Below are 23,974 nucleotides of genomic sequence, written 5' to 3'. Positions count from 1 at the left end.
CAGCCCCATAATTCTTACTGATTCCCTAGGTCTGATGCCAACAATTAAGAACAATTTACTACTCTATTTACACAATGCTTAAAGAAATGGGTATGTCTAAGCCAGCAGGTGCTGTCAGCAACATCTCCCAGTTATTGGAGAACTTGTGCCAGCTCCCAAAGAAGTGAGCCTGAACTCCTGCAACAAGGAGTCAGTGTGACCTGAAATCAGCCAGGCTTTGCTGATTACTCCTCTGAGTAAACAGTGGTGTTCCCAGCACTTCAGCTCGCTCTCAAGCTCCTTCTGTTGGCATACTACCCTATATTTAGGATAGAAGAGTGCAATGACAAGCATCGGGAAGAATGAATAAGTGGTTTAGGATGCTCGGTATAGCAGCAGAGATTGTGTGAAGAAACCTAAGAATTAGAAACTCCTAAAGTGAGAAAAGGAATCTGTAAAGCTAAAGGTGGGACAAGACAGGATTCCATTGGGAAAGTTAGCAAGTTTTGGTAAGTACATGCAAGGCAAGAAACATTAGTAGTTCACCATGTAACAGCAATAGGTGGTAGGAAGCAGCTCCTGCCTGGAAGGGCTAAGAGAAAATAGGCAAATTCTTGATTTTTTCACAAAAATATTTAAGTCTCATTTTGCACAGGTGAACACCAGTGGCATTTTTCCCAACCGTAGGAGCCCAAAGCTCCAGGACCAAGGGAGATATACCACCAGGGAGTGGCTGTGAACGCTACAGCCACGTCCCACATCCCCCTGCCCACACCTTCCCCCCTGAGCAGCAGTATCTAGTTACAGTCCAAAAACACACCTTTGCCAACTTCAAACTTGTGGCACTCAGTAAATCCAGGCCTGTTGATTTGTTAGGCACTAGAAACTTGAGTGAGCCACTTTGCAGCCTGTTGCTTCCAAGAAACCAGGGAGGCCACAAGGAATATCCGGCATTTACACCTTTTTGGGCGGCAGAACCACTCACTTGCCTTTAGTCACCTGCACTGGGGACTGAAGATAAAGTTTGGCTGTAGGTCTGTCCCTCCCCGAACAGCCTCTGCTGTTAGTCACGCTCCCAGTGCCCGGAGCCAAGGTCAGCCCTGGAAAGTGGCGGGGCCCACGGAGCCCCACAGGGGAAGAGCCGAGGGGCTGCCCGGCCACCCTGCCTGGGACAGCCACCTGTCCCTGAGGAACACCCCGCCAGCTACCTGCACACCCACCTGCGCTCCCACGGCGCCGGGCCGGTCCCGGTGAGCGGGGAGAGCCTGGTTCGCCCACACGGGTTGTGTCACAACCAGAGCCGGCTGCCGCCACCGACAGCATCTGGGCCGCTCCCCGCGAAGCCCCGAGGCTCACCCGGTACAGCCCGGGCCGGCCCAGCCGCTTGAAGCCCCGGGCCCGCTCCGCCTCCCGCCCGGCCCCGCCGAGCACTCTCGGGCGCGGCGCCCACCCAGGGCCGAGGGCGGCGGCGGGAAAGCGGCGCAGAGGGAGCGCGGCCCGGCGGGAAGGCGGCAGCGGGCCGGCCCCGCAGGCCGCGCCGGGCTGAGGCGGCGCCGCGCCGGGAAAGCCACCCCGCCGCCCGCTCTCCGCCAGGCCCGGGCCCGCCGCGCCTCTGCCCAGGCCGCGCCGCCGCGCCGCCAGCCGCGCTCCCCGTCGCCAAGGGCAGGGCGGCCCGGCAGGTGCCACCGCAGCCGCGCTCCGGCCGGTCGCGGTTCCCCCGTCCCCGCTCTCACCGTGCACGCCGGGCCCGGCCCCGCTCCCGCCGGCTCCGCGGCCCCGACGCACCGAGCGGGCGGCGCGGCGCGAGCGCGACTCCGCGCGGGCACGTACCCGGGGGCGGGGCTCGCGCGCGCGCGCGGCGCCTGGCAACCGGCGGCACGAGCATACCGCAGCCAATCGGCGCCTGGCGACAGCGCTGGCCACGCCCTCCCTCGCCCCGCCCCGCCAACCCGCCCCGTGCGGCCACGCCCCCGCCCTAGAGCCCCGCCCTAGAGCCCCGCCCACTCCCGTGGGGCCCGCCGCATAGCCCCGTCCCTGCCCCGCCTACGGACCCCGCCTCACTGGCGCAGGACCCGTCCCCGCTGCTGCAGGCCCGTCCCCTGTGCGCAGGCCCCACCCACGCCCCTCTCGTGTCCGCCGCGGGGTGACCTCGGCCCCGCCAGAACCCGCCCCGCCGCTCAGGCTCCTCCCCGTCCCACACGTGCCCGCCCCGGGGTGACCCCGGGCCCGTCTGGCCCCGCCCCGCCGCCTACGCCCCGCCCCCGGCCCGGCCCTGGCCCCGCCCCCGCCCCTTCCCACGCGTGCCCGCCGCGGGGTGACCCCAGCCCTGCCTGGCCCCGCGCCCGACCGCAAATATTTGTTCGGGGCTGTCCCGGAGCTCCAGCGGCCCGGGGACGCGGGGCCGCCGCCATGCAGCCCGTGCTGGGGGTCCTGCTCGCCCTGGCCACAGCTCTGGGCTCAGGTAGGGCCCCAGGCTGGGTCTCCGTGGGGCTGGAGGGTGTGAGGCAGTGCGGGGCCCAAAGCAGGGCCGGCGGCCGGGCCAGGAGGCTGCAGGCCATGCCCTGTCCCACGGCGGAGGGGGGCAGCCGGAAGCAGGGAACTGCAGCGGCTGATAAAGGGCAGGGACCCTCTTGCTCCACGGCACATGGATCAGGACATAGGACAGGGATCCCCTGCTCCGTGTTATATAGATCTCATGCTCCGTAGGACAGAGTTCCCCACCTCCATGGGACACGGATCCCATGCCCTGTGGAACAGGGATATCCTGCTCCATGGGGCAGGGATCTGACACTCTACAGGGCCCCAGTGCTCATGCTATGCCCGATGGGTACGCTGAGCTCCTCCTACACTCTCTAGGCCACCGCTCACCCCTCAATGACTTCCAGCGCCTGCGAGCCACCGAGCTGCTGGCGGTGTCCGCGGACCCACCGCTGCCGGAGCAGGGCACTGCGGAGCAGTGTGCCCAGCGCTGTGCCACCAGCCTGGCTTGCCGGTGAGCAGGACGCAGTGCCACTGTGGGGCAGGTGGGACCGCAGGGGCCACTGGTCATTCTGCACTTGGATACTGGGTGCTCACGTGGCCCTGGCCTCCCATGGTGCTGTGCCAGACTTCCTCTGTGCCTCCCAGGGCTTTCCACTATGACCAGCAGAGCCAGTTGTGCCAGCTGCTGCCCTGGACCCAGAACTCACCCCGTATCCAGCTGCAGAAAAACATCCGCTATGACCTGTACCAGAAGAAAGGTGAGCTGGTGCCATGGGTGGGTATGGGGACACCACAGACTGGGCACGGGCCACCTGGCACAGGACTCCTCATTGCCCATGTGCCCTGACCTGGTCCTGGGGCTCTGAAGGTGTGCTTGGCTCTGCTCAGACTACCTGCAGGACTGCATCATGGGCGATGGCTCCAGCTACCGCGGCACACGGGCCACAACAGAGAAGGGGCTGCGCTGCCAGCATTGGCAAGCCACGACACCACATGACCACAGGTGCCCCCATATCCCTGGCTGTTCCGTGGCACCTACCCTGGGCAGCATGGGGCAATGGGGAATGGGGTGGGAGCAGTGTGGGATAGCACAGGAGCAATGGGGACAGCTTGGGGGCAATGGCACTGACAGGTGTCGTGCATCATCCTGGCTGTGCCCACTACAGGGCAAAAGATTCCTGGCAGCTCTCCTACCCACTCTGCTGCCAGCAGGTTTCTGCCATCCCCCCGCAATGGGCTGGAGGAGAATTACTGCCGAAACCCTGACCGGGACAAGCGGGGCCCGTGGTGTTACACCGTTGATCCCAATGTCCGGCACCAGAGCTGCGGCATAAAGAAGTGTGAGGATGGTGAGTGCCACATCCCAGGGTCACCCTGTGCTGTATGTTTCCCCCACACTGAGCCATGCAGTTGTTGGCAGCTGTCTGCATGACCTGCAATGGGGAGGACTACCGTGGCACCGTGGACCACACTGAGTCGGGGACAGAGTGCCAGCGCTGGGACCTGCAGCACCCTCATAAGCACCCCTACCACCCCAACAAGTACTAGCCCCCAGCAGTGCAGGGCCCTGGTTGAGTGCCAGGTGCTGGGGTGATGGTGCCACCTCAACTGCTGCTCCCTGTCTCTGGCCCAGGTACCCTGACAAGGGGCTAGATGACAACTACTGCCGCAACCCTGACAGCTCCGAGCGGCCCTGGTGCTACACCACTGACCCCGGGCGGGAGCGCGAATACTGCCGCATCCGTGTCTGCAGTAAGTCCCCACCAGCATCATGCACAGCTGGGCCTGAGGGTCCTGGGTGCCACTCCTGACCCTGCTACTCTGCCCCTCTCTCTGGCCACACAAGCAGAAAAACGGCCACGACCTGTCAACGTCACCACTGGCTGCTTCAGGGGCAAGGGTGAAGGCTACCGTGGCCGTATGAATGTTACCGTGTCAGGGATCCCCTGCCAGCGCTGGGACTCCCAGGTGCCCCATAAGCACCACTTCGTGCCCGAGAAGTACCCGTGCAAGTAAGGGCATGGCTGTGCACCCCAGGAGGGTGGTGATGGGCAGCACCCATGAGTGTGGGATTGAGGGGGGACAACCATGCGGCCCCTCCTCCAGGGACCTGCAGGAGAACTACTGCCGCAACCCTGATGGATCAGAGGCACCGTGGTGCTTCACTTCCCGCCCCACTGTCCGCATCGCCTTCTGCTTCCACATCCGCCGCTGCCCTGATGAGCAGGATGCCCAAGGTGAGCCACCCCAGGCACCCGTCCCTGGGTGCCCCCACCCAGTGCCCCTGTGAGGGGTGCCAGCCCTCCCTGCCTGTCCTCAGAGTGCTACCAGGGCCACGGCAAGCACTACTATGGCCATGTCAGCAAGACACGCAAGGGAATCACCTGCCAGCCCTGGTCTGCCCAGACACCCCACGTGCCCCAGTGAGTGTGTGAGGGGTGGTGGTGGGTACAGGGATGGGGTTGTGGTGGGGATGGAGATGAGGATGGGGATGGTGACAGTGATGGTGACTGCCTCCTGGCAGGATCTCACCTGCCACCCACCCTGAGGAACACCTGGAGGAGAACTACTGCCGCAACCCTGATAACGACAGCCATGGCCCCTGGTGCTACACCATGGACCCCCGTACCCCCTTTGACTATTGTGCCATCAAGCCTTGCTGTGAGCCCCTACCCACATCCCTGCAGAGCTAGAGGGGACCCTGGCCACACACGGGGTCCTTTTGGTCCCCTCAGGGTGGCTGGATCCTGTGCCAGTGCCACCCTCTTGTTTTCTCTCTGCAGCTGGCAGCACAGTGCCCTCCATCATGGAGAATGCAGGTGGGGGCCCATGGGTCCTGGGTGGGCACCCTGGAGTGGGTAGTACAGCCCCAGCTGATGCCCACCCTGCCCACAGACGTGGTGACATTTGAGCAGTGTGGCCAGCGGGACGAGAGGTTGCAGCAGAAGGGGCGCATTGTTGGTGGCCAGCCTGGCAACTCGCCCTGGACTGTCAGCATCCGCAACCGGTGAGTGGGTGTCCCACATGCACTGCCGTGTACTCAGTGCCCCCCCCAGAGCTCACTCCCTGTCCCCACAGGGCTGGTGTGCACTTCTGTGGGGGATCCCTGGTGAAGGAGCAGTGGGTGATCAGCACACGCCAGTGCTTCTCCTCCTGGTAAGGTTGGGGCTGGGGAGTGGGGTGGTGGCACCCCCCTGTGCCCTCATGACCCTATTCCACAGTGATGCTGACCTGACGGGCTATGAGGTGCAGCTGGGGACACTCTTCAAGGACCCTGGCCCTGGGGACCCTCACCAACAGACCATCCCCATCGTCCGGATTGTCTGTGGCCCCTCTGAGTCCCAGCTGGTGATACTGAAGCTGGCAAGGTGAGTGGCCATGCCTTGGCCTCTGCCATGGTCCACTGCTGACCAGGCTTGCACTGTGTCCCACTGCCCCCCTTGCTACAGGCCAGCTGCTCTGACCAAGCGTGTGGCCCTGATCTGCCTGCCCCCTGAGCGCTATGTTGTGCCTGAGGGCACCATCTGTGAGATCGCTGGCTGGGGGGAAACCAGAGGTACCTGCCATGGGCAGCCCCTGCTGGGGGATTCCCTATTCAATTCCGCCCCAATCCCATTCCATCCCCTTTGCCCATAGGATCCCCATTTCCATGGCATCTCCCTCCCACAGCATTCCTTGCTTGAAGTATTCCCTGCCTGCAGCAACCCCCAGGTCCCTGGCACACCCCTGCTCACAGCATCTCCCTTCCATGGTATTTTCATGCCCATTCCATCCCCCTGCCTACAGCATCCCTTGCCCCTGGTATCACCTTGTTCGTGGCATCCCTCTTCCACAACATCTCCCTGCCATGACACCCTCCTGTCCCTGCCATTCCCCTGTATCCCTGCACACCTGATGCTGCATCCCATGCCCTCTGCTGCATGCTCTCTGCCTGCAGGCACAGCTGATGGCAGCGTGCTGAATGTGGCACGGCTGCCAGTGCTGGCCCACAGTGAGTGCAACAAGGCGCTGCGTGGGCGCCTCAAGGAGAGCGAGCTGTGCACCTCCCCGCTGCGTGCTGGCGTGGGTGCCTGTGAGGTGAGCTGGGTGGGGACACCCACCCCAGGGAGGCAGCAGGTGCTGCCAGCAGGGTGACACCGCTCTGTTCATGCCACAGGGCGATTATGGTGGACCACTGGCTTGCCTCACCGCTGACTGCTGGGTGCTGGAGGGGGTGATCACCCCCTCCCGTGTCTGTGCCCGCACTGACCAGCCCGCCCTCTTCATCCGTGTTTCCCTCTATGTCGACTGGATCTACAAGGTGATGAAGATGGGTTGAGCTGGCATTGCTAGCCTGGCACAGCTGCCACTGTACAATAAAGGCACAACCTTGGCCGCAGGGGTCAGCACTGCACAGGGTCTCATGTCTATTCTCATGTTTATTTAACACCAAACCCCAACCCACATCCGTGCCACTGGCTAAACTCACTCCATCTGCCTCTGGTTGTGGTGTGGTCCCCAGGGCCAGCAGTCACCCTGGGACTGGCCCAGGACCACTGTGGGTACTAGGGGCTGTGCCGACCTGTCCCATCCTGCCTGGGCTGCCCCATGTGCTGGAGGAGCCAGTGGGCACAGTTCTTGAAAACATCGGCCTCCATCTCCACACCAGCCAGTGCGTGGCCACCCTCTGGGTACCACAGCAGCCTGTGGGGAGGGACAGGATGAGAAGGTGCTCATCCAGCACCCCAGAGTTCCCTCCCTGCTCCCACTTGCACCCCACTCACCGTGCTGGCACACCCCTGGCCCGCAGCACCCGGTACAGCTCCAGCGCCTGCATGGGGCTGACGCGCCGGTCCCGGGCACCCACGCACAGCAACACCGGTGTCTGCACCTGTAGCACTGCCCTCAGTGGGTGTCTGACACCCCACACCTGGCACCCCACACCCACCCTGACCCTGCCTCTACCTGGGCTGCCTGGGCGATAGGTGAGCGCAGTAGCATTGTGGCCACCTCCTCAGCACGTGGCACCCGCTCAAAGGAGTAGGGCAGCCCCAGGGAGGTGTAGCGCCTGTGGCACAGAGACACTGGTAGGTGTCACAGGAACATGGAGTGGCATGGCACAGACTGGGGGTGGCACTCACCAGTCAGGGATGTCAGAGGTGCCCAGCTGTGTGGTCAGGTTGGAGACGGGGCTGCGCAGGGCACAGGCTTGGTAACGCTTGGGCTCATGGGTGAGGAGGTGGAGGGCGATGAAGGCTCCGTGAGAGCCAGCCAGCAGGGCCAGGCGGTGCGGGTCCAGGGGCTCTCTGTGCAGAGCCTGCTCCACTGCCAGCTGTACCCATGGGCCACCCACCATTGGCACCCAAACATCAGCATCCTCCCAGCAGCATCCCCCCAGCACCCCCAGCCCAGCACCCCTGACCTGGGTGTCTGACACATCCTGTTCACCCACACGGGAAAGCAGGGAGTTGATGCTGGCCTGGCCAAAGCCCAGGGAGCCACGGTAGTTCACTGAGGAGATGGGACCGTGGGTGCCATGTCTCTACTGGGACACAGGGCCACACCTCCCCGAGCTCCCCAGCACTCACCTAGGAGCACAGCGAAGCCCAGCTGGCACAGTGCAGCCATGCTCGGACGCCAGCGGGCATCGAAGACAGCATGGGGACCACCTGGGGCCAGCATGGACATCACCTGGGGTGCCACCAGCACTGCCAGAGTGTCCCCACTGTCCCCTCACTCACCATGGGGGCACACAATAAGGGGATGAGGTGGTGTGCCATCCGAGGGGCTTAGCAGCAGGGCCTCAAAAGCCTGGGTGTCTGTGCCAGAGAAGGAGACCCACTCAGTAGCCACCACCCTGGGCACCCAACTCCCCCCACTCCCAAGGGTCCCTGGCACCTGGGCAGCACTGAGGTGCAGCAGGGGCCCTCAGGGGCTCACCCTGTGCAATGGGGCCCTGCCCACTGGGTGGCTGGACCGTCAGAGTCTTCCAGGTGACACCAGGCACTGTTGGGGTGTCCTCCACTAGCACCCAGTCAAGGGGCAACTCCTGGCCTGCTGGCGGCAGCACGGCCACCACCTGGGCACAGGCAATGGATGACATTGGGGCTGTGTCATGCCAAGGCTGTGCCATGCCAAGGCTGTGTCATCTTGGATCTGGCTGTGCCACACTGCACTATGACATGTGTGCCACACTGTGCTGTGCCTGGCTGCACATTGCTGTGCCATATCCCACTGTGCCACATGGTGCCAGGGCACTGCTCACCAGGCTGGGGGGGTGGTGGGGTGCTGAGCAGGTGGCCACCAGCAGGTCCCACTGGAGAGTGAGCAGCTCCCAGCACCCTTCAGGTGACCCTGGGGACAGAACACATGTCAGTGTTCGTAGCTGCTCACTAGAGCACCACGGATGGCTGGTGCCACGTACCTGCCGTCAGGTTGGTGATGGTGGACGCCTCCACATCCACAAGTAGCAGGTCCTGTGAGGGCGCAGAGCACAGGCAGTGGTGTCACCATGGGATGTGTGGGTCGTGTCCCTGGCCCTGCCATGCCCAGGACTTACTGTGCGGCTCCGCTGAGGGGTGCCCAGCACGGCTCGCCGGCTGTCAGCTGCCCAGCACCGTGGTGGCAGCACCTCTGTGTAGAGCCCAGCAAAGGCTGCAAGTGGGGCAGAACACTGGGCTAGTGAGCTAGGATCATGGGCAACTGGCAGGGGGTGGCACCAGCTCTGCCCACCATGTCTTGCTCACCCTCCGTGGGCTCCTGCACTACGTCGAGCACTGTCACCGTCTGCCTTGTCTGCCAGGTGAGCTGGGGAGAGCCATTGCTCAGGGATGGACCCATGCCAGGGGAAACTGAGGCAGGGAGATTTGGGGACACCTCGACCCCAGCCAGGCAAGAGGCTGAGAGAGGCTGTGACACCTGGGCTGGGGACTGTGCTGGCAGCACAAGGTGGCAGAGCTGTGCCTGGTGCTCATGAGGCCCAACTCACCATGCGCAGGCGCAGACACTGCCGGTGGGGCCCCCCCACAACCCCCTCCAGGTACAGCAGGCGCTGGCCATCAGGACTCAGCCGGGGGGAGCAGACAGAAACACCCTCTGCTGACAGCAGCTCTGGGGGCAGCAAGGGGTCAGCATGCCAGAGACCCCTAGGGCACCCCCCCAGGGCCCCAGTGCTCACCGCAGCACCCACTGGCCAGGTCCAAGTGGAAAATCCCTGACCTGGGAGGAAAGAGTGGATCAGGTTGGATCCCCACTGTGCTGACACTGAATGGGCATCCTGGCATGGTGCTGGTTGCTGGCTGGGACTCACCTCCTGTTGGAGCAGGCGTTCAGCCCTAGGCGGAAGGGCTTGTGCCACCAGCCCACGAACACCACACCACGGTCATCCAGGGACCACAGGGCCTGTGTGACAGTCAAGCTCATCCCACAGCCACAGACTGGGTCCCCTGGGGCACTCCCTGCACCCCATCCTGACCTGGCCAGGGGAGAGGTGCTCCGGGACTCCCTCCAGCACAGACAGGCTGAGGCCCTCCAGATCCAGGACACAGAGGACTGGCATGCTGCGAGTGCTCAGGGCCTCCCCCCAGTCCTCATGGTACACAAACTGCTTGCCCTGTGGCACAGACCCATCAAGCCCATGGCCGGTGGCTCCTGGCATGGAGCTCTGTCCATGACACATTCATGGGATGTATGGTACACTCATGGGGTGCACAGCATGTTCAGGGGGTGCATGATGTGCCCAAGGGAACATGGCGAATGTGCCATGCTCACAGTGTGCATGGCAGGCTTGGAGGTGCACTGAACACACTCATGGAGCACCTACCTCCTCATCCTCATCCTCATCCTCTGCTGCCGGCCAGGCTGTGCCTGGCACATCCCAGGGGCACAGGGGCTGTCGTTTGGGCCGGCTCTTCTCAGCCACATAGAGGAGTCGTGTCTCCGAGTGTGACCAGGCCAGGCAGGCAAAGGGCCCTGGCACGGCAGGAGGGTGCCAAAGCCCAGTCTGGCATAGGCACAGCTGGGCACCAGGTAGCCACCAGGGCTGCTGGCCACGCCAACCTCACCCCTGCTGTGGCCGGGGACCATGGGGAAGGGATCCTACCCTCCGTGTAGACGTCCCCATGCTTTCCCAGCGCCGTGAGATCCACGCTGTGGCTGCATCCCCAGCTGTCCCACACCTGGGGGGACGGCCGTCAGCACCGTGTACTCGGTGCCCAGCACCCTGAACTGGCACTGCAGCAGCCGGTGAGGGACCCGGACAGCCGCGTTACCTCCAGCAGCTCGTGGCCCTGCCGCGGGCAGCGTTTGAGCGCGGCGCGGCGCTGTCCCGTGGGTGAATCCTGGCTGAGGAGCCTGAAGGCGGCAGGGACGGAGGCTGCGGCGGGCCATGCGCTGTGGGCACGGAGAACGCCACGGGCGCCGGCCGTGCCACAGGCACAGCGTCCCGTCCCGCAACCCGCCCGTGCCGTACTGGTTGTGGAGCTCGGCGCTGAGCGCGGTCCGGCTGACGGCGAGGCCCTGGCGGCCGGCCGTGCGCCGCAGGCTGTAGTGGCGGCCGAAGCGCAGGAGCCGCCGGCGGGCCAGGTCGGGGCGGCTGCACTCTGAGGGACGGGGCCGTCAGCGCCCGCTCACTCGGGTCCCGCGGGCCGAAGGCCGAGCCCGCCACTCACCGGTGTAGAGCAGGAAGGTCTGGCCCCCATCCGCGGCCCTGAGGGCGGCACGGGTGATGGCAGGGAAGCGGCTCAGCTCCCGGTAGCAGGCAGCGGGGCCGCGGGCCGCCTGGATGAGGGAAGGGGCATGCTGGCCGGGGGTAGGCTAACCTCCCAGCCCGTGTCCACCGCCCGAAACGGGGCTGTGCCCACCCACACCCCTGAGCCCCTCGCCCACCTCCGCACCCTCCTCGGTGCCTGTGGCCATGGGGTTGTTCTCTGCCGGGCCGGGCTGCCGGCGCCTGCCGCCCGTAGTGGGACGCCTGCCAAAGCAGGCGGGAGCGGCCCGGCGGCAGCGCCTCGGCCGGTGCCAGCCTTCCAGCTGGTGGCAGCCCTCCGGCCACTCCCTGCTGCCCCGCATGGCCAGGCAGGGGTCACCCTTCCCATGGCCCAGCACATCCCTGGCGGCACAACCGCACATCCGGGCAGGTGAAGGTGCAATAGCCGCCAGCTCCTGGGGCACTGGGAGTGGAGATGACACCAGTAACAGCGCTACCGCTAGAGACACGGGGGTGCTGAACTACATCGTTTATTGGGGGTCAGCAGCAGGGGTCAGTACCCTTAGCACTGCAGGTGCTTGAGCAGCCACAGTGCCATGTTCATGAAGCCATCAGCTTCAGCTTCCACGCCAGCTAGAGCGTGGTTGTTCCCTGGGTACCAGAGCAGCCTGGAGGGGAAATAGGGATTAGTGCTGTGTCTGCACCCCACAGCTCAAGCCTCCAGCACCCCACTCACCGTGTGAGCACCCCTCGGGCCTTCAGGGCACGGTAATACTCCAGACCCTGCTTGGGGGGCACACGCCGGTCGTCCTCCCCCAGCATCAGCAGCACGGGTGCACGGACCTGCAGGAGCAGCACAGCCTCAGCACTGGCACTGCTGTTGGGGACAGTGATGGGGACAGTGACATACCTGGTCGACATAGCGTATGGGTGACTTGTGCAGCATCTCTGTCAACTGGGCTGGGTCTGGCAGGCCATCAGGTTTGTAGGGTAGCCCTGTCTCTGTCAGGCACCTGCAGGCAAGAGAGTTGCGGGCATGTGTGTGACCGGGATGGTAAAGAGTCTGGGAAGCTGGGGGTAGCAGTACTCACCAGTCTGGGATATCGGTGGTGGTCACCATGGAGGCAATGTTCACAACAGGGTTGCGGACCACGCAGGCACGGTAGGTGTCAGGGAACTGCCCAATGAGGTGGCATGCCAGGAAGCCCCCGTGTGAGCCACCGACCAGTGCCACCCGGCTGGCATCTAGTGTCTCCTCCTGCAGCACCCGCTCCACGCAGAGCTGTCGTCACAGGGAACACTCACTGAGCAGGCAGCCCCACTTTCCCTACTCAGGGCACCTGCAGGAGCACAGAGTGCCCCAGGACCATGTGCCAGGCCATACCTGCACATCATGCACGTCCTGTGTGCCCACATTGCCTGGCAGGGAGGCCACGCTGTCCTGACCAAAGCCCAGCGAGCCGCGGTAATTCACTGTGAGGGGAGCACTGTCAGAGCCCTTCCTCCTTCGTGCCCCCACCCCAGCCCCTCCATGGGAGCTGTGTCACCCAGAGCCCTGGTATCACTCACCCAGCAGCACGGCAAAGCCCACACGGCACAGTGCCGCTGGGTACAGCATCCACCCGGCCGTGAACACACTGTGAGGACCCCCTGCAAATGGCAAAAGCAAAGGAGGGGTGATGCTGCCTGGCTGCGGTACAGTGGGGTGGGGACAAGCTCTTACCATGGGGCATCACAACCAAGGGGGGCTTCTGGGCAGTGGGACCCTCACTTGGGCGCATCAGGATGGCATCAAAGTCCAGGCCCCCTGTGGAAGCAGGAAGGGGGTGTCAGGGAGCAGTGAAGATGGTGGAGAACAGCCTGACCCCACCTTGGGCACTCACCGTACTGGGGATGCTCCTGCTCTGGTGGGGGCTGCAGGGTGCGGATGCCCCAGCTGATGCCGGGCACGGGGGGTGCATCCTGCAGGCAGATCCACTGTGTCTGTGCCTCACGGCCGGCGGCGGGCAGGACTGCCACTTTCTGTGCAGGGAGAGTGGTCAGTGCTCATGGCAAGGGGCTGGTGGGCACTGGGGAGAGGGGTCAGTGTCCATGCCAAAGGGCTGGTGGGCACTGGGGACATGACTTTACCAACATGGGGGGGCAGCTAGGGGTGGAAAACCTGGCCACCAAGAGGTCCCGGTCGATGGTGAGGACAGACCAGCTTCCCTGGGGGGAATCTGGGGAGAAGGGGGTCAGACCTGCAGGTGTGACCCTCTCCCCACCCCTAGCACCAGCATGGCCCCATTGGCCTGTCACTTACCAGCTGTCACTGAAGTTGTGGTGCCTGTTGCCGTGTCCACCACGAACACATCCTAGGGACATGAGGGCAGAGTCCAGTCCAGAGTCCTGACCCAGCCAGGCCTCCCTTGTGTCCCCCACCACTCCCTCACCTGCTGGCTGCGCTGGGCCGTGTCCAGCAGGATCCTGCGACTGTCAGCTGCCCAGCACATCCCTGGCAGTGCACCACAGTAGATTCCCGGGAAGGCACCTGTGATGAGAGTGGTAACACTCAGCATCCCCCTGAGTCACACCCAACATCCCCAGAGCTATACTCACCCCATGCTTGTCGTGGCACAGCCTCCAGCACCGTGGTGGTGTGTTTGGTGTACCAGTCGTACTGCAGGAGACACAGCATAGTGCAAGTTTTGCAGGGTCTCAGCCTGCCTACCCCCACTGCAGCTCAAGGAGGGGACACCACTGCCCTCCTGCCAGCCCCGCCCTAGCATGGGCACCCTGGTACCTCCCTGGTGCCTGCCAGTGTCCCCCCAGCGCTGCTTACCATGCGGAGGCGGCTGCACTGCTGGTGGGGGCCCAGGACATTGTTCTCCAGGTAGACAATGCGGCAGCCATCGGGGCTAAGTCGTGGTGACCACAAAGCCCTGGTGTCCTCAGAGAGCAGCTCTGCATGGGCATGAGGGGATGGTGAGGGGAGGATGAAGGGCTGCAGGGGAGCAAGGGCACTGACAGGATCAGGGCGTGTGCTGCTTACCGCATCTCCCGCCCGTCAGGTCCACGTAGAAGAGCGCTGACCTGCCAGCACAGAGGGGTGTCACAGTGGGGTAGGGGGGCCAGGATGTGGGGAGAGTGCCCTGCTGGGTCCTACCAGCAGAGTTGGGCATGAGGTGCCCTGTGGGGACTCACCGGCGGTTTGTGCAGTGCCGCAGCCCCAGGCGGAAAGGGTTGTGCCACCAGCCCACGAACACCACACCGGTGTCCTCAGGCGACCAGAAAGCCTGTGGGGAGAGGGGAGATAAGAAGCTTGAAATGTTGCTGGCTCCTGAAACCTCCCTTCTCTGGTTCCCTGCAGCTCCATCCTGACCTGGCCGGGAGAGAGGTGCTCAGGGATGCCCTCCAGCACAGAGATGCTGTTGCCCTCGATGTCCAGGACGCAGAGGACAGGCACACTGCGGGTGCTCAGTGTCTCTCCCCAGTCCTCATGGTACACGAACTGCTCGCCCTGTGGCACAGGCTGGTCAGCCCCACAGCCACACAGCCAGCCCCCAGCTGACCCAGGGTGGGGACACCTCACCTTGACAGGTGCATCCTCCTTCTTGGGGTGTCCCGTGTCCTCGTCAGAGGTGCCCAGCTCAGGGGCTTTGCTCTGGAAGAAGGACTCAGCCTTGGGACGCTTCTTCTCCGCCACATAGAGCAGGTGGGTCTCCGAGTGAGACCAGGCAAGGCACCCAAACTGGTCTGCAGGGGCAGGTCAGCACTGGTCACCCTGTTTCCTGGAACCCCACATTCCCTGGCATTCCCCCAGCCCCTCACCATCATCGTAGACACTGCCATGCTTGTCCAGTGCTGTCAGATCGATGCTCTTCACCTTCCGGTTCTGATCCCAGACCTGGGGGCAGAGATGGCAGGGTGGTCCCAAGACACAGCATGGTTTCAGCCCCAAGCACCAGTGAATACCCCTTTTCCCCTAGACCTCTCCTCACCTCCAGGAACTGCTTCTCCTTCTCCTTCTCCTTGCCAGGGACTTTGCGCAGCACAGCCTTCAGCGTCCCACTGGGGGACTCACGGCTCAGCAGCCTGTGGGTGAGCAGGTGAGTGCCCATCTGCCCCCCACTTACTGCTATCCTGAGGGATCCCTTATGGGGAGCGGGATGCGACTTACTCGTCCTTGATCTCAGAGCAGGTGCCTGCAGGCCCAGAGTAGACAATGGAAGCCCCATCGTGGAAGATGAGGTACTGACGGCAGAACTTGATGTTCTCAGCCCTTGCCAGGTCCCGCTGTGACCACTCTGCAGGGAGCAGGGTGAGGACACCAGCTGCATCCCCACCAGGCAGGCAGGGACTCCCCGGATCCTCCTGCCCCCCACTTCCCCTTCAGTCCTCCCCAGCCCCGTACCGGTGTAGAGGCTGCAGTACTTGCCCCCGTACTGGGTGGTGAGGTCGGGGCCCAGGCAGGCGGTGCTGAGCCCCGGGTGCTGGCTCAGCTCTCGGTACAGCTCCGACAGGTCCTCCGCACGTGGCTGTACCTGCGGGACACACCGCGGTAGCTGGAGGGATGGGGACGTGCGGGGCGAGGGGTGGGAGGCACGGACCGGGGAGTGATGGGGCTCGGGTTACTTACTGGGGCACCACTATAGATGGGGGTGGATTTTGGGGGGTATTGGGGGCTGCACTTGTGGGTGAAGAGCTGGGGTACATGGGGGTAGGAGGCTAGAGGGGTTAGTGCAGGACACTACTGGGGTGCCAAGGACCAGGAAGGCACGGGAGAGCAGATATTGAGGTACATAGCCGGGATCAGGAGGGTACTGGGACAGTTACTGGGGTAGTGGTGTACCAGCGGGTACCAGGGTGCAGGTCCTGGGGTGCAAGGGGCGCCTAGGAGGGTCCTGCAGCAATTGGGGTCTATGGGCGGATGAGAAAGGTACCGGGGCAGTTCCCGGGGTGGTGTCGAGCCGGGGAGTCCGCGGAGCAGAGGGGTCGGGAGGGGCAGTGCGGGACGGGACTCGCGAGGGAGGGACAGGGAGGGACAGGGAGGGACAGGGAGGGGGCAGCGGGACCGAAGAGCGGGGGGGTTCCGGAGCACTGACGTCACTGCCCCAGTTCCTCACCGACGGCTCCATGTCCTCGCGGCGGGAGGTGGGGCCAGAACCGACACTTCCGGGATGGGGCGGGGCCGCCGGCCGAGGCACCTCCCATTGGCTGCGGCGCTCGGACCACCTCCCGCTTTCAGGCGCCCCCCAGTGGGTGCGGGCGGCGCTGCAGCCGCAGGCGCCAGGGTCCATCGCGCCCCCGACGTGTCCCGGCGGCAAGTATCCAGCCCGGGGGGCCCCTCTGAGGCCGCAGCCGAGGGACAGGCCGCGGACGCGCAGCCTCTGGATCACCCCGGGGTGGTTTACCCACCAGGTGGCTGCAAAACAGGGGCTCCATGTGCAGGACCGGGAGGATCAGACCCTTGAGGGGCCCAGAGATCCCCAACCCAGCAGCCTGGCCGGGGGGTATCGGGCCCTTAAGGGCCCATGGGACTGAGCAACCTGGTCAGGGGTGTGGGATTGAGTTATTGGTGCCCTCAGCAGCCCCCCCAAGCGGACTGGGCCCTTGTGAGCCCAGCAGACTCAGCAGCCTGGCCAGGGAGGTGAGATCGGGTCCTTGATGCCCACAGGAACCCCCATCTCAGCAGTCCAGGCGTGAGTGGCAGAGCTCAACAGTGCTTGGTGACAACTAGACCCATTCCAGCCACCTCCACCGTGACAGGGGTCCCGAACCCCCACCCCCACACTGCAGGCAGGCAAGAATCGGGGCCAGTCCGTGGTTTGTGTCAAGTCCTTTTTATTCTGTTCCCACAGAAACACCTGGTGAGGGGGCAGCTTCTGGGAGGGAGTCACGACACAGCGGCGGGGGTGGTACGGCACGGTACGGCACGGTACGGCACGGTACGGGGTCACTACGGGTGGCACAGAGCACAGCAGACACGCACACCGTCACAATGTTCAGAGGGAGCGCACCCGGCATCGCACTTACCGCTGGAAACGGCGCCCAGCCGCGCTCGGCCCTCGGTCTTTGCACCCCCCGCTCCCCCGCCCTGTCCAGCAGATTGCCACAACTCGGGCTGGGGGCCCGGCCCGGCGGGGGGGGCTGCGCGCCCCCGGTCCTGGCAGGCACGAAGGCAAGGTGGCGGATGTGCTGGGGCGGCGAGATTGGCCCCGGCGGGGGTCTCGGTCCCGCGTGCGATTTACACACTGTACAAGTATTTACAGCGCGAGGAGTGGCGGGGCCGGCAGCCCGCGGGAGGCACCCTCAGCTCTGCACTTGTCATCGGCCGGGAGAGGCGGCGGCTGCGCGCCGGGCCGGGGCTCTCCTCCGTGCGGCTGCCCCCGGGATCCCCGTCCCACAGCCGCCGGCCTGCCCTCAGCCTTGGGCACCGGCAGAGCTCCCGGCGAGGCATCTGCCACAAAGCGTGGGCTTCCCGAGGCAGCTGGGTCCTCGATCACAAGTGCATAAATCTGCTAAGAGCTTTCAGTACAGCGATGGACTGATGGAGAAGAAAAAAAAGAAAAGTCCAGGCAAAGAACAGCAAGCACTGAAAGGCGGGTGGAACCGTGCAGAGAAGTAGCAAGCCATGCTCTACGACGGGACAGACGGTCACGGGCGCTAGGGCTGCCCTTTGGCAAAGTGGCCCTCCGTGGGTCGAACATGCCACGAATTCATACGCACGGGTGGTCGGTACAGAATAGTTCTCGGGTCGCTCGGCGGCACGCTTTGCGATGGAACCCTTAGGCGCGACATTGAACTGATTAGCTATTCACAGGTCTTGTTCTGGAGTCGTGTTATTTCGTTGCATAGAACATCAGGCGGGTGAGCGGGCGGCTGCCCCCGCCACGGGGGTGTCGGCGGGGCGCTGCCAGCGCGGGGAGGCGGCGGGGCGCGGGCGAACCCCCTCCTCGGGCTGCCTCCCCCCCTGGGAATCCCCTCCTGGCAGGGCGAGTGGGCTTTGGCCGCCGGCCGCTGCGCCGGCCGTCCCCGCAAAATGGCTTGAGAAGGACTTGGATTGCACAGTAAAAGGAAGGATACTGCCGGAGGCAAAGCTCTCCTGATCTTGTTCCACGGGATTTGTGCTCTTTTGTAGCCTCCTGCACTCTATTGCTTCTACAGACGACAGCCCGTGTGCTAACTCATCGCACAAAGCAAAGAGGGAAGAGGATTTGATATAAACTTTAGAAAAATAAAACCCCGAAACCAAAAGAAAATGAACCCAAAGAAACTGAGAAAAAAAGGACCCCCCTGACGACTCCCCGTGCCCCCCCCCCCACCCCCCGGTGCGGATGAGGTATACACAGAAATCAAAGTGGGATGATTAAGGCTGTTCTTGAAAGAAAAGGGGTGCCCGGCGGCAGGCGCGCTGGCTGCGCGGCGAGGGCGAGCGCGGCCCTTTCAATGCTTCCAATGGCTTCGGGACACGCGCCCAGCCGGCCGCGCCGCCTGTCAGAGTCCTATGGCCTCGTATTTCGGTAGTAAAACAGTGTTAGGTCCTAGCTGACGCGCCCCCGGGCTCCCCGGCGGGGCCGGGAGCGGCCGCAGTGCAGGGGGCGCGGGGACGGCCCCGGCGGGGCAGGTGGGGTCGGGAAGGAGGAGCGGCGCCCACGGCGCCCAGCCCTCGGCTCGCGGGGGAGGAAAAACCTATGAAGAGGCCAGAGCTGGGGTTCAGAGGGAGCAACTCTGCGTATAATCTTGAGAAAGGGCCGCAGCCCACCTACGGGGCCTGACCCGACGGTCCGGATCAGGCCCATCCCCTCGGGGCAGCTGCCGGGGCTCGCCGTGTGCCGCGCCGTGTGCCGCGCCAGGCGTGGGGGGCACCCGCCCCGGGGCGTCCGCCGGGCCCCTGCTCCGCCGCCGTTTGGTCCAGCATCCAGGGATCGCCCTGCTTTCAAAAGCTTTCGAGACACAGAAAAAGAGAGAGAGAGAGAGAGGCGTTAGTCCGAGCAGCCCCGCCCCGCGGAAGGGACCCCGCCGAGCGGCAGCGCTGTCCCGAGCGAAAGTGCCCCAGAGAGCCAAGAGGCACTGCCGGCGGAGCAGCTGCCGCCGCCTCCGCCCGCCCCCGCGCTGGACGGGCTCCCGGAGCACAGCCTGGACCGCCCAAGCTTTCCCTGGAAACCCAGGGTCTGCACCAGCGCTGCCGAGACTGCGGAACAAGGCCAAGCCTCCACGCCTTGGCTTGGGGCCAGCACTTGGGGATGAAGATGGGGATGAGTAGCCCAGCACGAAGGGGATGGGTCCGTGCTATGTCTTTCCCAGCACGGGGGCTGGGAGCGTGGCAAGGCAGGGCTCAGCAGGTGCTCAGAGGACACGGGTGCTGCTGGAACCTGAGATGGCAGTGTAGGGGACCTGTGTAGAGGTATGCCCTGTACACTCACCGTTATACTCAGAGTCTGGCGCTGCATGCTGAATTCATTGGCTTCTTCATAGGTTTTTCCACTGCAATGACTCAAATCTGCACTCACTTCCCAAACTCCTGCAGTGGAAAGGAGGAGGGCATCAAGCACAGCTGGGGCAGGGAGAGCCCACAGCACAGTGCCTGGTGCTGGATGCACTCACCTTGTGCCGTTCTCTCACCAGAACGAAGTGAACTTCTTGCCGAAAGCTGACACCGCTGTGGGGAAGCCAGGACAGGTGTCAGTATGGCGTAGTGTCCCTGGTTCCCCACTTCCCTGTGCCCCAAATTGTGGGAACACTGCTTCCCACTGGCTGCACCCAGCCATCCCCAAGGTGCCTGACTCCATCTCGCTGCAGAAGAGCATCACCACCCTGTCCCCATCCAGGAGCAGCCCTCACCTTCAGTCAGTTTGCCTGCTTGTTCCGCTGCCCCCCCAGGCAGGATTTTGGAGAAGACGCTCTCTCCTTCCCCGCCGGGCTGCCCAGTGGCCATGCCCGCGGGACCACGTGGCCCGGCTGCCCTCGGACCGGCCTTGCTGTCTGCTGGGGGACAAACAAAGCCACTGTTAGCCAGGGGTCAGGCCCAGCTGGAGAAGCTCAGCTGAGCTTTGGGGTGTCAGGCAGCTGGCACAATGGGGGAGAGATGGCAGAGTGCCACTGGGGCTCACTGACCTGCTGCTCCCAGGGGCTGTGCTGACGGCGCTCTGCCTGGCTGCTGTGGCACTTTTGCTGCAGGTTTGGATGTGTCTGTTGGCTCCGCTTTTGTCTGGAAAGGGGAAAACAGCTCTCAATGCTCACCCTCCCAGTAGAGCATCTGCTAGGGGTGGCCCAGGCCAGGAGGTGGCACCGAAACCCCCAAACACTGCTCTGCAACCCCAAAAGCAGCAGCAAGGGATCCAGGACATACTGATGTCCCCTCTGGGTCCCCTCGAGGGGGATGGTAGCTTCCATAGCGTCCAGGGGTGTCTGTAATGGGTATATGAGTGGGATACTTTACTGCATGGCTCCCATTCCCAACCCTTCCCATCCCAGCCCCTGGACACAGCCAGCTGTGCCGATTCCAGGCAGAGCTGTGTGGTAGGATGCAGCCTAGCCAGCTAAGCCTATACTTACTGCCGGTGCTGGGTGTCCACCCGGCTGTGCATGGAGGGTGGTCGGTGCCTTCCCTGCTGCCTGGGCCGGCCCTGGCTGCTGCTGCGGTGGCCGGGACGAGGCGGGTCCCGGTGTCCTGCCCCTGGTCTCTGGCTGTGCCGAGCTTGCTGGCTGGGCAGCCTGGCGTGCTGCCGGCTGCTGCCGTGCTGCCGGCTGCCCTGCCTGCTGCTGCCTGGCCGCCGGCTGCTGTGAGTGTGTGAGAGGCTCCGACTTCGGCGCTGGCGTGGCTGACCCATGCGGCTGAGAAGGTTTCTGTGCCTTGGGGGTCTCAGCGCCATGGTGGTGAGCAGCGGGGCGGGATGATGGGGCGTAATCAGCGGAGCTGGGGCCGTAAGGCGCGCGGGACTCGGGCTGCTGCGCCTTCTTGGGGCCGGCTGAAGGCCCATGGCCACGGGGCTCATGGCGGCCAGATTCTCGCGGGTGCTGCTTTGATGAGCGGCGTGGGGGCTCGTCGCTGGTGTGCCGGGAGGAGCCAGCATGGCGATCGTACTCCCTGTGGTGCCGGTGCTCGCGGTGCTGGGGGTAGTCATCGTGCTGCCACGGGTCTTCATCGGGGGGCTCGTCATAATCGTGGTAGGTGTGCTTAACTGGGGGTCTCTTCTGCGAGGAAGAGTGGCCACTGTAGTGCCTGACCCTCTCTGCCCGTGCCTCCCTGGGCTTATCAAACCAGTCTGTCTCCTCCTGACCCAAATGATAGGCTTCGGAAACCAAAAACAAACCACAGTCAATCTCTCGCTCGAGGCTGCGCGGGCGGAAGCCATGCAATGAAGTGGGAGGGGCAAGCAGCGGGCACGCGCGCAGGGGACAGCACGTGCCGGTGGGGACGGGACGCGGCGCAGCAGGGCACCGTGCAGGACCGGCTAACACCGAACACCCAGGGCAGGGGGAGGAAGGCACGTGTCAAGCAAACTGAGGCGGTGAGAGTGTCTCTGCGTACGAGCAGACGGGCATGCTCCGGGGAAGTGCCATGCTCTGGGGTGGTCACCACGGGGAGCTGTTACCTTCGCTGTCTGAGACAACGCAATGGGCATCATCCATGCCGTAGCCCTCCTCGTGCTTGTACGAGTGACTCCTTGGCACGTCTTTGATGTGCTTTTGCACATCAGGCAACGAGTGGCTGGAGCAGAACTGGGAGCAGGGGTCCCCCACTGACTGAGGACCCGGCCCTCCCGCAGTGCGTGACCCCCCCATTGACTTCCCCATGGGGCTGACGGGGCTTTCCTCCTCCGAGGGCTGCGAGCGCATGGGCGCCCGCCCACGGCTCTGGCTCATGCTGAGGGATGAGGGCTTGGAGCTGACTTTCTGGGAGCGCTCCATGCTCTCCCGCTCATAGGACTTGCTCCGGCCACCCATCTCCCGGCTGGAGGACTTTTCCACCCCATAGCCAGAGGAGCGGGTTCTGCTGCTGGAAGAGTAGACTCGCTCCTCCTCGTCCACCAGGTCCCGGCTGGACACACCGTAGTACTTCTGCTGCTCGTAGACATTCTTCTTCAGGCCATAAGTGATCTCATCCTGCAGCTTCTTGGCCCTGGAGGCCACATTGCTGCTGCCAATCGAGGTGGTTGTTGAGTAGGAGGCCAGGTCTGACTCCACATCTTTGGCTTCTTCAATGGGGGAGAACTTGGAGATCTTCTGCTCCATGCCCTGCTTCCTGTGCTTGCTGCGCTTGGAGGAGATGACGGCGGGTGCCAGGTTCTTGGATGAATGCTTCGGTAGTGGCGTGCCAGAGCTGTGCTTGTCCATCCGTGAGGAGTGCCGGTACTCACTGTCCCCATAGTAGTAGCTCGAGCTGGTGGAGCTCCCAGACACCCTGCCATTGCTTTCTGTGCCCCGGTAGTAGCTGTTCTTCCCACGATGGTCGGGGCCATGGTGATCATAGATGTCCTCCTCAGACTCCTCCTCGGCTTTGGTGTAGCAGCAGGGACGGCTGGAGCCCTCGGTATCCCCTAGATCACTCTTCTCTCTGCTGTGGCGGCTGTCAGTGCTTGTGCCCACTGGCTCTGCTTTCTGCCCGTCCACTGCTGGACTCTCCTTGGTGAGCTCGCTGATGTCCTCAATCATCACATAGTTACGGGGGATGTTCTGCTCCAGACTGGTGTAGAGGGACTCAGAAGAGTAGCTGGCTGAGGGGCCCGGTGCTGTGCTGGTTCTCTCAGCTGGCCGGGTCTCAGGTGCCTTGTACTGCTCGTAGCCACCGCTTGCCGGTGCAGTGCTGAAGGTGACGTCAGGCACGGCAGAGGAGCTGGTGGCTGCACCGATGACCTCGTAGTTGGTGGGGATCTTCTGTTCTAGGTCAGCCAGAGAGGTCTGCCGCGGCTTCTGGTGCCCGCCAGCTATGTCTGCCGGGCTCTGGTAGAGGGCGGGCTGTGCCGCCGGCACGGTGGCTGCCCCAGCAAAGGCGCTCGGCGCTTGGTAGGGGTTCTGGGGCTGGAAGCCAGGCTGGGCTGGGGTGCCCAGCTCTGGGTATGCAGTGCCGGGGGCCGAGAAGCCACCGGGCGAGGTGAAGGTGGGTAGTGGAGCTGCCGGCAAGCCATCCTGCGAGGTGCTGGCTGTGGGATACTGCGGGTGCTGCAGGCGTGGTGGCGGGAAGGCGGCGGGGCCCTGCGGGGCCGGGTACGGGTAGGCGCCGTAGGAGGCGGCGGCGGCGGCGGTGTAGTCGGGGTACTGCCCGGCAGGGCGCAGGCCGGCGCTGTCGTAGGCTGCGAGGCGGAGGCTGTGCAGCTCGCTGTCCGACAGGTAGTCGCGGCGATCCCCGGGGTAGCGCAGGTAGGGGTGGTCCCGACCACCAACCCGATCCTTCAGCAGCGACTCCTTGCGCTGGGTGATGCCGAGCTCCAGGTACTTCAGCTTTGCATCGATCTCCTTCTCCTCCTCATCCAGCTCCGCCTGCTTCTTCCGTAGCTTGGTGGCCTCGTGTTCCACCAGCCTCAGGTCACGGTCCAGCTCCTTCAGCAGGCTGGCCTTGGTGACAGGTGCGGTGGCCTTGGGTGCCAGGCTGCTCAGGTAGAGCTGGGAGGCAGCTGGGCTCGCCAGGGGGACGTGGGGCTCCTCAGGTGGCGGGCTGGGCAGGGTCCGCTTCACCTTGCGTGCCAGCGAGCTTGACTGCAGCCCCCCCACCTGCAAAGCCAAGGGACATCTGGTCAGGGGGCAGGTGGGTGTCCCCCCCACGTCCCACTCCAAGCATTGCAGTGGTCCTCCCGTGCCCTAGGCGCTGGGGTGAGGCATCCCGCTGTGCACGTGTTCCCCCATGCA

The 23,974-nt window shown here is 64.1% G+C and overlaps 5 protein-coding genes across 8 annotated transcripts in view; 1 reads left to right on the top strand and 4 right to left on the bottom strand.

Moving 5' to 3' along the window:
* DAG1 (dystroglycan 1) overlaps positions 1–1,731 on the bottom strand; it is a 50,755-nt gene extending 49,024 nt beyond the window's left edge. Inside the window, exon 1 of one of the 2 annotated variants that reach the window (XM_033071684.2) lies at positions 1,713–1,731. The gene's annotated coding sequence lies outside the window, so the exon portion shown is untranslated. Of the gene's footprint in view, positions 1–1,199; positions 1,220–1,712 lie in introns of those variants that run through there. The other variant, XM_033071683.2, reaches the window with a different exon arrangement.
* Positions 1,732–2,304: 573 nt separating this feature from the next.
* Positions 2,305–6,827, top strand: MST1 (macrophage stimulating 1). Of its 2 annotated transcripts, XM_033071665.1 has the most exons (18): positions 2,305–2,440; positions 2,836–2,971; positions 3,106–3,218; positions 3,349–3,463; positions 3,673–3,809; positions 3,881–4,001; positions 4,094–4,212; positions 4,307–4,472; positions 4,567–4,697; positions 4,781–4,883; positions 4,985–5,121; positions 5,244–5,279; positions 5,356–5,467; positions 5,539–5,616; positions 5,682–5,828; positions 5,910–6,016; positions 6,398–6,537; positions 6,617–6,827. In XM_033071665.1, exons 1-18 carry the CDS (start codon positions 2,389–2,391, stop codon positions 6,776–6,778), a joined length of 2,112 nt encoding a protein of 703 aa, XP_032927556.1. In that variant the 5' UTR covers positions 2,305–2,388; the 3' UTR covers positions 6,779–6,827. The 2 variants fall into 2 exon arrangements, with proteins under 2 accessions (XP_032927556.1, XP_032927555.1); XM_033071664.1 differs by having other exon boundaries at positions 4,310–4,472; positions 6,398–6,827.
* Positions 6,828–6,876: 49 nt separating this feature from the next.
* LOC117002266 (acylamino-acid-releasing enzyme-like) lies at positions 6,877–11,394 on the bottom strand. Its single transcript, XM_033071179.1, has 22 exons — positions 11,326–11,394; positions 11,109–11,217; positions 10,910–11,039; positions 10,710–10,791; positions 10,541–10,616; positions 10,262–10,410; positions 9,914–10,051; positions 9,749–9,840; positions 9,617–9,657; positions 9,428–9,549; positions 9,186–9,246; positions 8,999–9,093; positions 8,864–8,915; positions 8,705–8,793; positions 8,380–8,518; positions 8,181–8,258; positions 8,028–8,108; positions 7,862–7,950; positions 7,581–7,771; positions 7,405–7,507; positions 7,224–7,330; positions 6,877–7,143 (listed from the first exon to the last, which is right to left on the bottom strand). Exons 1-22 carry the CDS (start codon positions 11,353–11,355, stop codon positions 7,005–7,007), a joined length of 2,193 nt encoding a protein of 730 aa, XP_032927070.1. The 5' UTR covers positions 11,356–11,394; the 3' UTR covers positions 6,877–7,004.
* A 266-nt stretch (positions 11,395–11,660) lies between these two features.
* Positions 11,661–16,323, bottom strand: LOC117002684 (acylamino-acid-releasing enzyme-like). The gene is made up of 22 exons (XM_033072023.2): positions 16,252–16,323; positions 15,540–15,669; positions 15,306–15,432; positions 15,127–15,220; positions 14,957–15,032; positions 14,718–14,881; positions 14,508–14,645; positions 14,330–14,421; positions 14,178–14,218; positions 13,968–14,089; positions 13,745–13,805; positions 13,579–13,676; positions 13,449–13,500; positions 13,277–13,365; positions 13,030–13,168; positions 12,870–12,953; positions 12,716–12,796; positions 12,531–12,619; positions 12,238–12,428; positions 12,057–12,159; positions 11,883–11,989; positions 11,661–11,814 (listed from the first exon to the last, which is right to left on the bottom strand). The coding sequence occupies exons 1-22, from the start codon at positions 16,261–16,263 to the stop codon at positions 11,709–11,711; spliced, it is 2,196 nt and encodes a 731-aa protein (XP_032927914.1). The 5' UTR covers positions 16,264–16,323; the 3' UTR covers positions 11,661–11,708.
* Positions 16,324–16,949: 626 nt separating this feature from the next.
* Positions 16,950–23,974, bottom strand: part of BSN (bassoon presynaptic cytomatrix protein) — a 75,394-nt gene continuing 68,369 nt past the window's right edge. Inside the window, exons 6-12 of one of the 2 annotated variants that reach the window (XM_033071260.1) lie at positions 21,724–23,839; positions 20,684–21,420; positions 20,243–20,336; positions 19,970–20,113; positions 19,733–19,787; positions 19,552–19,649; positions 16,950–19,071 (exon numbers count right to left, since the gene is read on the bottom strand). In XM_033071260.1, the coding sequence (XP_032927151.1) occupies positions 19,747–19,787; positions 19,970–20,113; positions 20,243–20,336; positions 20,684–21,420; positions 21,724–23,839 (3,132 nt within the window). In that variant the 3' untranslated portion in view covers positions 16,950–19,071; positions 19,552–19,649; positions 19,733–19,746. The remainder of the gene's footprint in view (positions 19,072–19,551; positions 19,650–19,732; positions 19,788–19,969; positions 20,114–20,242; positions 20,337–20,683; positions 21,421–21,723; positions 23,840–23,974) is intronic. The other variant, XM_033071261.1, reaches the window with a different exon arrangement.

The sequence above is a fragment of the Catharus ustulatus genome, chromosome 13 (assembly GCF_009819885.2).
Source record: "Catharus ustulatus isolate bCatUst1 chromosome 13, bCatUst1.pri.v2, whole genome shotgun sequence".
NCBI lineage: Eukaryota > Metazoa > Chordata > Aves > Passeriformes > Turdidae > Catharus > Catharus ustulatus.
The sequence above is the reverse complement of the archived record's forward strand: the minus strand, read 5'-3'. Positions and strand labels throughout refer to the sequence as shown.